This window comes from Atheta coriaria, unplaced genomic scaffold, assembly GCF_025399875.1.
Source record: "Atheta coriaria isolate IRGN ID8LTWV9N9 unplaced genomic scaffold, Caltech_Dcor_3.1 hic_scaffold_26_pilon, whole genome shotgun sequence".
Lineage (NCBI taxonomy): Eukaryota > Metazoa > Arthropoda > Insecta > Coleoptera > Staphylinidae > Dalotia > Dalotia coriaria.
Window position 1 is genome coordinate 18,016 of NW_027045468.1, and position 11,229 is coordinate 29,244.

An 11,229-nucleotide genomic window follows, 5' to 3' on the forward strand; every position below is an offset into this window, starting at 1 on the left:
TAATTATAGTAGTGTCACCGATAACGATTAACACAGCAGATAATAAAGGATTACACCAATCAAGTAGAATTACCTGCTCGTACGAATATCGTATGTAAGCGTAACTTACTAGGTACAAATGGTTCCAATTACATAAGCTATCTTTTGGTTGTGCTTGCGAGGTTTGCGTGTTGTTGCATCGTACCGTTATCGCATCGAATCGCACCTTTGCAATCATACATCACCGTCGGCAATTAATAATCCCTAAACGCGACCATAAATATGTCGCTGATAATGATAATGGTGCTCGAGGATAAAAGATTACACTAAAATGCCAATGTATTCCTGATTGTGGTTTAGCATTACGCGCACTCAAATCATACAAGGTGTAACAAAACTTTATTGTCTATTTTTCATCAATTTCTTATTTAATACTGGCCAGTATTTAGAAAGCGACAATAATTAAATAACTCAATCACGACTTTGTTGACACGTCGACATGTTGTTTGTTCATAATCAGTTTAAGTGATTGTGAATATATTTACGTTATTTACGAGCGCACGGTGTACTTGTACCCGCTGGTGATTATCGTGAAAATATAAAGGACAATTAGTAGGTCACTGTTCATTAATAAAATAAACAAGTGGGCAAGTATTATGGTTTCAGTAATTATCACATACGTTGAGCTCTCGAATAAGTATATCTGCAGTTTAATTAGCACTTACAATCAATATTTATTTTTAGTTAGCCACGACACGGAATTAATCAAAAATAGAATTAATCAGTAGTTGTTTTTGTACAATTCTATAAATTTGTACAAATTAATAGCCTATTATTCTAACATACCTGCAGTTATGATTTGTTGACGTAATTTAGAATATATATATATATATATATACTGGCATCTATTTATAAAAGATTACAAAGGCTATTAATTTTTTGCTCGAAAAGCACAGCTGTATCCGGATTGAAAACATAATTCATATTTAATTGAAAATCGATACCGATTACTGTCTTACCAGCCGTGTCTACTTCCTTTCAATTCCTTCATTTCTTTATTCATGATTCTATTTATACATCTGTCCTAATTATTCAATTTTAATGTAATACCAAAATTAGAAATAATTACAATTAATTATTTCGTTTTGTGTTTCTGTTTTATGCTTGTTAATTTTTGTGTTTTGTTTTACAGATTGTAATAACGATAATTTCTCATTCATGTTTTTATCACATAACGAACGTGGTAACACACATAAAACACGGAATTCTTTTATGTTTCATACACGTTTCATGCTTCTGTTGTGTTTGGTATTATCTGTGGTTTTGATTATTTTTGTATTATGTATTGTTGAGTATTATCCTACCTCACAATGTTGGTCAGCGCCGACTCGCAGTACACAACCAAAACGCTGCTTCTTCACGACTAACTTTCCAGTGTCTTTATGCACAAACACCAATGAAATTTGCGATGCATTTATTAGTATGAATGCCGAGTTGAGCAACGCGATTCATGTCGACGATATTGACATACTTTCGCCCTCACACAGCGCGGATCTTGGCGCACGCACAAGGCGCCAACACCAGCCAACACGCCGCCATGCGAAAGGGTCGTGAAAATCGGGAAACAGCGATAGGAGCGCGGTGAAACAAGGAAAAGTCTTAATCCTGTTGGAATATTACCTTCACGGTGTACACTAACGCCTGAGGAGTAGGCTACACAGGAAACAATATATTCTACTATAAGGATTTTATCATATTTGTGTTATTTGAACATATGCAACCAAATTTACAAATAAAAAAACTTGTTTTAAATCAAAATATACAGGAACTTCAATCAAGTTAATAGAAATCATTGACATATAAAATATTCAAATAAAATATCAAATGGAATTAGTTGAAAGTAATTTTGAATTGTTATCATGTGGAGAACCTTGTTGCGATCATCATCCTGCACCTCCACAATGGACGGGCAAATCCATAAACCCAAAGTGTATTTTGCATACTTTGGTTCGCGTTATGAAGGATACAATCTCTGAGGATCAAGTCAAAAGACAAATTTACTTGCTTCAAGATTTAAAATGTGGATTAACATGTGGTTTTGTAAGTTTCTATATACCAAGTTTTAAAAAACTATTCATGTATTAATTCTTTATCTAGTGGATTCAAGATATTCAAGATGCAACAAAACTAATTGAAATTTTAATGTGCAAGGGCGAAGTTTTGCCGATTTTCTTTGAATACGCAAAGTATTTTCTTGGTTTAATGAAATATCCCCCATTGATGTGTCGCACAAATGAAATATTAGATTTTAGCCAAAACGTTCAAAATTATTTTGATTTTTTTGGTTTGTACATTAACATAACCATATTTATTTCCATATAATCATGTTTTACCAACTAATTTTAGGTTATATACTTGTTACAACCTCAAAACAAATTGTAAGAGAAATAATTATGAATTCATTACAACAGCTGTTGGAATATAAAGAAATACTGCCAGATCACTCAATGCCATGGACTATAATGACTAGACAAATTGAATTATCAAACTTACCATTGATTTTAACACAGTATATGGAATTGTGCAACAATGATATTTACTTTGATCTGGTGAAAATGGTTTCTATTATTGCTACATTTTCAGCATCAATGTGTAATATTCTTCATAAGCATTGATTTATGTTATTTTCTGAACACTTTGCTATTTTAAATAATAGGTATGACTTTAATCAAAGATGGTTGCCTTCAAATAGTAATGATGCGGCTTAATCCACAATGGCAGGAACATCTTGGTGGTCCTCGACCCCAATACGAAAACTACGTCGTGGACCACGACTACCCCCTGGACGATTCAATAATGTTGATCCACACTCTACTGGACACTTATCACAACTATTCTAGTGATGAGGTCAAGAATGAAATCAACTCGCCGGGTGTGGAAGCTCTCTGGGGACTCCGGTATGCTTTGCGTTTGTATACTATCGACGAACGTTACAAAAACGAGCGGAATTTTACGGCAGCCTTGTGGTTGTTATTTGCTGAGTGTTTTCCTGATGCAAAACATGTTCAATCTGGTATTGTGCATGATTTTGCAATATTGTCAAAGATTGGTGATTGCACACAAGGTGGAAAATGGCTTGCAACTGTGCAGTTTAATTTTTCCGACATCAATGATTATGAGTTAAAGAAAATTTCTATGATAGGATTAATTGTGTTCCATCATTGTTTAGGTGCAGACAGAGTAAGCATGATAAAAACTAATATAAAAGTAGCTTGTGTTTAAGGTTATGTTACATTATAGATTTATGAAGATGAAGAAATAATGTTTGCGTTATGCAAACTCTTAAACAAGGATATTACCTGTTGGGCACCAAGGTTTTATGACACACTACTTCTAACAGTTTTAAATGTTTTACAGCATATTGTATCTGAGCATGTAAGTGCTTTTCTTTGCGCAAGTGGACAAACACATATTGTTAATATATTACATCAACTCGTAATATCAGGAGATTACGAACAACGATTCGATGTTTACTTTCAAGCATTGAGGTTCTCAATTACAATGATACGTGTTCTTGCAAAGAATTCTTGTTTGTATAAAGAAGATATCGAGACACAAAGTAAACTGCAAAGAAATATAATTGAAAAATTGTTTGATATGGATTTAAAACTTAAGAACCAGAAAATAATGGCGCAATCTGTACATATTTTGGGAATACTTCCTGCGAATGAATGTGCTGCAAATGTAGAATTTGCGGTAGCACTATTCAATCGGGTCTTGAATCCTAGACCAACTGATAGTGCTTATATTCAACGTTTGATTGTTTATTCTGTTTGGTTGATTTGGAACAACGGTTTGCATAACAATGTTAATTTTTATTACTTTATCAAGTTGAAGGGAATTTTTATAATGTTGGATCTGATAAAAAATGCGGCTTTTACCGTAAAACTAATTTGTTTGGGCTATCTGGTGGATATTATTCAAGAAGGTACTGCAATTCCATATGTTGTTACTTGGCAAAAAGACGGTGTAGGATTTTTAAGCTTATTGGTGAATATTTTTCGAAAGGAGTGTCAGCAACTAGGCGTAGAATTGTCGTCAAGAGGTGTAATAACTGGTAAAATATTGTCTTTTAAGCATTTAATTTAGAAATTGCTTTTTGTGTTGATTTAATTGAAATGATTTTCCCTCGGTGTTTATTTTTATAGATCCAAAGTTTCCCCTAATGGGAACAATTCAGAAAGAAGCATTATTAAACAAAAAATATTCTTTTGAAGTAAGTCCATCAATAACTGATTTATTTGTCAGTTGCCGACCAAAAATCTATGCAATTTTGCAATTGCTAAGCAATCACCATGGTCAAACGTTAGATCTTTTAAACGACTACTATAAAACATACGATTCCAATTTATCTACTGACGACAAAGTAAAAATAATTTTTTACATGCTAATTTATTGCATAATTAATTTGCCTTTTATAGATAACAAAAATATTGTGTGAAAATTATCTAGTAATAAAACTAGGAGAAATGTGGATGGAACTTGATTTGGAAATGAGCCCAATTCAACCTGCTCCAGGCCATAAATTTATGCTGGATACACTTCTAAATCACTTCCTTGATTGTGGCCAAAAGATACAAAAATTACAGAACAATTGGCTGGCAATTGAAAGAAAGAATGAACATATTTCTGAAGAGGAGTTTTATCATCTTCTTCGTGAAACTAAACTTGGTCCCGCTATTCAAGGACTTGCAGAAATGAAATATCTGGCACGTGCCACCAACGCTAAGATTAGACAATCTTATACGTATGCAAGAGAGTCTCTCACAGAATTAGGAATTATTGAGACGCATAGAACACTGCAATGCGTCAATACATTCGTAAAAAATATCAATATTTGTTTTGTACATTATAACTTATTTGAAATTAATTTTTTAGCGATTTTTCTCTCAGAAATTAGTTATCCAGTCAGATATTATTAAAGAGCCATTTGCACAGATTCCTCCGGATCTTGTTTCGGAAGATAGCAATGACCGTATGTCTATTTTTGATGGAAGTATTTCCGGAATTTCATTGTCATTTTCAATTGACTGTAAAGAATCTTGAAATGATGGCATGAATACCAAAAATTGTTTATAGACTCAAAAAAAGAAGAAAACTGATAAATCAACGCTTTAAACTCAAACAAATAAATAAATATTGTGTATGTACATTTATTATACTAAAATATAGCAATCAATAAATATAGGACTAGATAACATTTACAAATTTAAATTTGATACAGTTATTCACATTTTATACAATAACTTGTAGTTCAGTAGATATGAAAATACATCAATATATTTATGCAAGGACATAGCCGCGCTATAAAAACCAATAGGCCATGAAAAAATTAACGACCACATGTAGATTTTCAATCGTCATCACTACCTTCAAAATTTATATCAATATTTGTTTATACCCTGGTCAATTAGTATTACTTTATTACAGGTTGCTTTCATTTTGTTTTTATTTCTTGGTTTGCGTACCTAACAATTTGACTCAATTCGTTGCGTGTAATTAAGTTCATCTCGTTTGATAACCAGTCTGTGTTCTTCATCATCTTCATCTTTTGGGATAACTGGAAAACAGCACCAAAGGACAAATGCAATAAACGCCACCACTGTACCAATCAATAGGATAAAATCTTCCAGAGACTAAAATAACATTTTTAGAAATATACATTTATGATATTAAAATTTGATTTTCTTACCGGTTCGTCCCCAAGTACGACATGATTAATTAAATACACGAATTCATCGAAAGGTGTAATCATGGTAATCAAGTTTTTCCTTATCCTAGGTTATGCCAAAACACAAGGACATGATGTTTGGGCGTCCTTGGAGAATTTCTCTTAATAATTTATAAATAAATACCGTAACATAAACCGTATAACATATAAACAGTATAGTGCAATATTTGACGCAATTTTTATTAAAATATAATGTTGTGATTTGTGATGACGAAGAAAATAAGAGAAAATTAAACGCATGCGCTATATTTTCCTGCAATTTTCACGTATCTATACATCAATAATAATTAAAAAATATATATAACAAATTAAAATATGTGTGATTAACTATATATTATAATAAATAATTTATCCGAAATTATTGAGTTGAGTTCAATTAATTTTCGACTTCATTGTAAAATTCACCTTGATTTAATGTGTACGATTGGTTGCCTATAATTGGAATCAAGAAAACGTTTGGATGCTTCGTTATTTCACCGAGTTCACCCGATCGTTGGTCATCAAAAGGGGGAGAAGTATGAACGGAGAAAACAGTTTAGTAGCAAAACAACAATGGCGGAGTTATGTGTTGTGGGTGATGGTGCGCGTGTTTTATTTATATTGTGCACGTTAATAGCCACGAGCCGGTGCCTAAATGGTAACTATCAACTTATGTTACCTACTCAAAATATTTCCCATTAAAATTACATTTGAACACGTTTCGCGTGCGGTCCAATTTGCATTCGAAGTCGAGCGGTAATTACGAAGCATCATACACAAATAGACAAACCAACTAGCGACAGGTTGACAGGTGTATCACTTGAACCTCTACTCTATTTTTGCTAGTGTATGTACATCGATTTGTTGCTAATTTGTTACGTGGAAGATCATTTCGTGCTAGTGGATGCGCAACGCTGTTTGCAAAACAAAAAATGCAACAAATGAAACGCGTGCGGCGCGACGTTGGCGCAACGCGTGGAAGTTGGAAGACGCGATGAGCGCAACAAGTGAAAAATAGGCGACGACGCAGTCGAGCCGCCCGAGACACGAGACAACCAGTTATGAATCGAATTTAATTTATTTATTTATGACGGAATTGTTACAACTGCTATTGAGAGACAAACAACATAGCAGAGAAATAAATAAAGCGTAATAAAACCTCATAGGAGCAGTAAAAATTGAAAACGTGCGCAAAAAAACTAATTAATCGTTGAATCGGTGAAGTTAACCTGGGCACCACAGGCAGAAATAAAAAACAACGTCCATCGACGAATTAGAAAGTGCCTAGCTCTCACTTAAAACGATTATTCTGCTACACTACAGAGTTAGCAATTGTATTTCATATGTACATTAATTCTCGATTTGTTGCGTTTTTATGGTTTTCTCGGGTGGGAAAAAAGAGCGAAACTTAGGAAGCGATTGAAAGAGATAATATTTCGGTGCGTTTATAAAATTCAACAAAAAGTGAAGCAGTTATTAGAATTGATACCTATTGATATTGCACGTTCTCTTGAAATAACTATTAAGTTATTATAAGTTAAGTCTGTCAGCAGATATATTTCCACAATTAAATTTACATATGAATTAATGTATAAAATACGGTTTTCGGGTTTAGAAGACAAAAGTAACGTAGGTAGTAAACATTTTAATCTTGTTATAGGAAAGCACTTTAAATAATGGAGCCATAAAAAGGTCTGCATCAGTTACTATAAGTATTTTGAATGACCAAGATAAGTTTTAGCAGTGGTCAATGCTTTAAGCACGTCACTTTTCGAGATCTTTTACATTGTGAGCGTTTAAGTTGAACTCCGTTCGATGTAGGTATTTATTTGAGGTAATAGGTTCAACATTAATTCCAGTGTAATTTTATATTGATGCGTAGGTTGTGCTTGGTTGTTGATGATGCTCGGAAGAGGTCGATAAGTGCGTGCGGCGTCGAGCGATGTTGATGGTAAAGAGGCCGAGTCGCTCAGCATCCCTTGCTGAGCACCCTCAGCGCGGTCTGGTCGGCGGTGTTCGTGGCTCGTCGGCTTGGGATGCGGCCTCTTCCGCTGGGGGTTGTAGGTCGCGGATGTTGTGGGCGTTCCGGACTTCGCCGCAAGCGGGCGCCGGAGCCAAGGGTGGCTTCATTCCCCCCTCTCGAAGTGAGGTCCGTACGCAGAACCTCTCCAATTGATATTGCGTGGGTCCTAGGGACCGAAGAACCACGTAGGGGCCACTACTCGTAGCCGTGAGCTTATGGCGCGTGGGTTGGTGCCAGGGGACACGTCGCTTCACAAACATGTACAGCCGGAAGAGGTCGAGCGGGTTCTTCGAGACCGTCGGACACGTTGTGATCGGCGTGCGGCGCTCCTCCATAAAGGCGAGCAGCTTGTCTAGCCATCTTCGGCGATCCGGATTGTCGTCCATTCCATAGAACTTGTCGTGACTAACCGTTTTCTTCGAACGGTAGGTTTTTGAGGTGGCCGATGAGTTTTAAATACTGGACATGTAGGAGTACGCGACCAGCTGGGACTGCTGATCTCGTATTCCTCGTGCATCGAGTTCATTCTCGCGACACCTGGAGAAGGCACGGTACTCTGAGGCGTCGTGGGGTGGTTGTAGTGGCTCATGTCGTTCTTGCGAGACTTGGGCGTCGTGCACTGCGGATCCTCGCCGGACGCCGCTGAAGCACCGGGGAGGGTCGACTGCTGTGAGCTCTCGTCAATCGGCGTGCCATCGGAGCCAGTGGTGACGACATTGAGGGGTGGAGACGCGGACCTCCTAATGGGGACCGTGGTGTCCTGGGCGCGGATGGCTTCGGCATCTGGCTGGGAGTGCCGGAAAAGTCTGCGGGCGACGGGTGCGGTACCCGGCTCGAGGCGTATGCGGTAAGCCACATCGGGGATGCGGCCGTCGTCTGCATCCTCGGTAGTGATCAGCTGCGGGAAGCGACCCACACTGGTGGAGATGCTAGGCGGCAGCTGGGCAACTGCGGTGAGGCAGTGCGTTTGTTGTAGTTGGCCAGGGGTCCGTCGGTGGACCGTGAGCTGGCGAAAGTCGACATCGACAGGGTGGCTGTCGTTATCCATCATCTCATGTGGCGGCGGGCCAGCGGTGAGCGGATGATGCGGGTTGGGCGTAGAGGCAGGCGGTGGTGGGTCCATGTGCAAATTGGTCGGCGGGCCAGGGGTGAGCGGCATCGACGACGGCGGCGTGCCGCCAAAGCCCATCTTGTTGTTGTAACACGACTCGCGTGATTCTGCGAGCTCTAGGACGCGGCGTTGAGCCTGCACCAGCGGGACGGGCACTGGACGGCCAAACCGCGCGATTAACTGGTGTCGGACCTCCGCCCATGTGATGGAGCCCATTCGTGGGGCCACGTCCGCTGCGTACCAGTATAGCGCGTCGTGCGCGAGATAGCCCATGAGCATGGCTACCCTCTCGTTGTCTGTTTTGCCGCAGACAACCACTTCGAACAGGTTCAGCCATAACTCGGCTTGCATGGTTCTACGTCCCGCGTACTTTTCGAGAGCGGCCATCTTGGGGCGCGTACTTCTACCGGATCGTAGGTCAATAATGGAATTTTTTGCATACCTCTTCGAATCCTACCGACTGCGCCAAAATGATGCGTAGGTTGTGCTTGATTGTTGATGATGCTCGGAAGAGGTCGATAAGTGCGTGCGGCGTCGAGCGATGTTGATGGTAAAGAGGCCGAGTCGCTCAGCATCCCTTGCTGAGCACCCTCAGCGCGGTCTGGTCGGCGGTGTTCGTGGCTAGTCGGCTTGGGATGCGGCCTCTTCCGCTGGGGTTGTAGGTCGCGGATGTTGTGGGCGTTCGGACTTCGCCGCAAGCGGGCGCCGGAGCCAAGGGTGGCTTCATTATGATCTCATCTCAGATGATTGGCAATTATTCTTCAATCTTGTATAAATATATAATGCAAAAATAATTCTAGCGTTATTAAGGCGAGCTCTAGAACATAATACAAGAAAACAAACATTAAAAGTTCAATGAGTTATTGCCGATGACCAACCTACTACATTCTCAGCTACTTACATAAGAAAGTAAGTATGAGATACTTCACATATCTTTACACTCCTCTCGTGTAAAAGCACCTTTTGAATTGTCTGAGTGATACTCGTATAACACTTTACAGATACGTCGGTATGTGTAATATGGGGATTGTGGATAGTTTGTTCAAGATTAAAAGTTCCTACTTTAGTTCGCAATACAATACTGTGACAATTAAGATCAATTACACTCGCTTAACCGACACTTAAAAACTTAACGGTGCGCTATATGCAATATGAAATAAATATTTCTTATTACATTCGAGTAGAATTTATTGTTATTATTTATTGTCATTTTGACTTATGCCGATAGAAAAACTACACATAATATGAAATTTGCATGCAATTAAATTGCCTATGTTTGTATGAATGTGGAATTCATATGTACTACAATCATCATTATCATTATCGCGTTGTCTTTAATCAGCGATGTGTCATTGGATTTCATGTATTTACGCACAATCAATGTGAAGTCATAGTAAAAAATTGATAATCTATTATTAGTAGTTTATCGTTGTGCTCGTCTTGTTTCTATTGTATTTAATTGATTATATTTGTGCAATATTTATGTTCGCAGAAATTAGTAATGATGAACTTTTACATGCAAATGCTATTTTTCACTAAGGCAAGACATTGTAATTTATATAGAATTTGTACTAAATACCTTGCATACCGATTGACTAGGTTAAAATGTATTTAAACTGTCGCGAAATAGTACATCGCGACATAATTCATAATCATAATGTGCGAGCGCGTGTCATAGCACAGCAAGAAGCGCAGCAAAGTCCACCGGGGCGCCAGCGACATGCCATTGCGTTAGCGCACCGCACACGGAACGCAAATTAGCGATAAGGACGTGTACAAATTGTCATTATTAGTTGCGCGACAAGTGGAGTGTTACGTGGCGAGCGAGTGACCGCTAATATATTTCAATAAGTACCTATGTGTTCGCAATGTTTGTATACCTACGAGTATGCAGCTTCATGCGCTTAACAGTGCGATGTTTGTGGATATTTTCTCGTCGGTGTGTGAAGATTCATGATATTTACCTACTTAACCATGTCTAATTTTTAACATCACATTCTTCCACTGAATAACGACATGTGTTATATAGTAGGTAATTTCTTACCGCAGTAGATTCGATAACTTATTGATTTGTCATCCAAAGTGTAATTTGATCGTTTATCGTCGTGGACTGAATAAAATGGGTCAAAAAGGGTTAACTAATTTAATCGTAAAAAGTGGGTCAAATCAATTAATATCAGAAATAAATATTTCAGTTGCTGCGAATCATTTCTGTGCAATTGCAACAATATTATTGCAATTTATTTATGAAGTCGATAAGTGAGTGATCAATTATGCATATGAATGCCTTGGCATTGAAGAAATAATCAATAAAACTTTATTATTTATGTCCATGATTAGAGTTTG

At 38.0% G+C, this 11,229-nt stretch overlaps 1 protein-coding gene and 1 long non-coding RNA gene across 2 annotated transcripts; one reads left to right on the top strand and one right to left on the bottom strand.

The window, feature by feature from the left end:
* Positions 1 to 1,804: 1,804 nt before the first annotated feature.
* On the top strand, positions 1,805 to 5,253 carry LOC135802495 (uncharacterized). Its single transcript, XM_065316103.1, has 8 exons — positions 1,805 to 2,079; positions 2,137 to 2,323; positions 2,386 to 2,631; positions 2,696 to 3,219; positions 3,280 to 4,096; positions 4,188 to 4,405; positions 4,461 to 4,859; positions 4,918 to 5,253. The coding sequence occupies exons 1-8, from the start codon at positions 1,864 to 1,866 to the stop codon at positions 5,083 to 5,085; spliced, it is 2,775 nt and encodes a 924-aa protein (XP_065172175.1). The 5' UTR covers positions 1,805 to 1,863; the 3' UTR covers positions 5,086 to 5,253.
* Positions 5,177 to 5,999, bottom strand: LOC135802497 (uncharacterized). The gene is made up of 2 exons (XR_010550565.1): positions 5,732 to 5,999; positions 5,177 to 5,599 (listed from the first exon to the last, which is right to left on the bottom strand). It is a non-coding gene; the product is annotated as an uncharacterized lncRNA (long non-coding RNA).
* Positions 6,000 to 11,229: the final 5,230 nt, after the last annotated feature.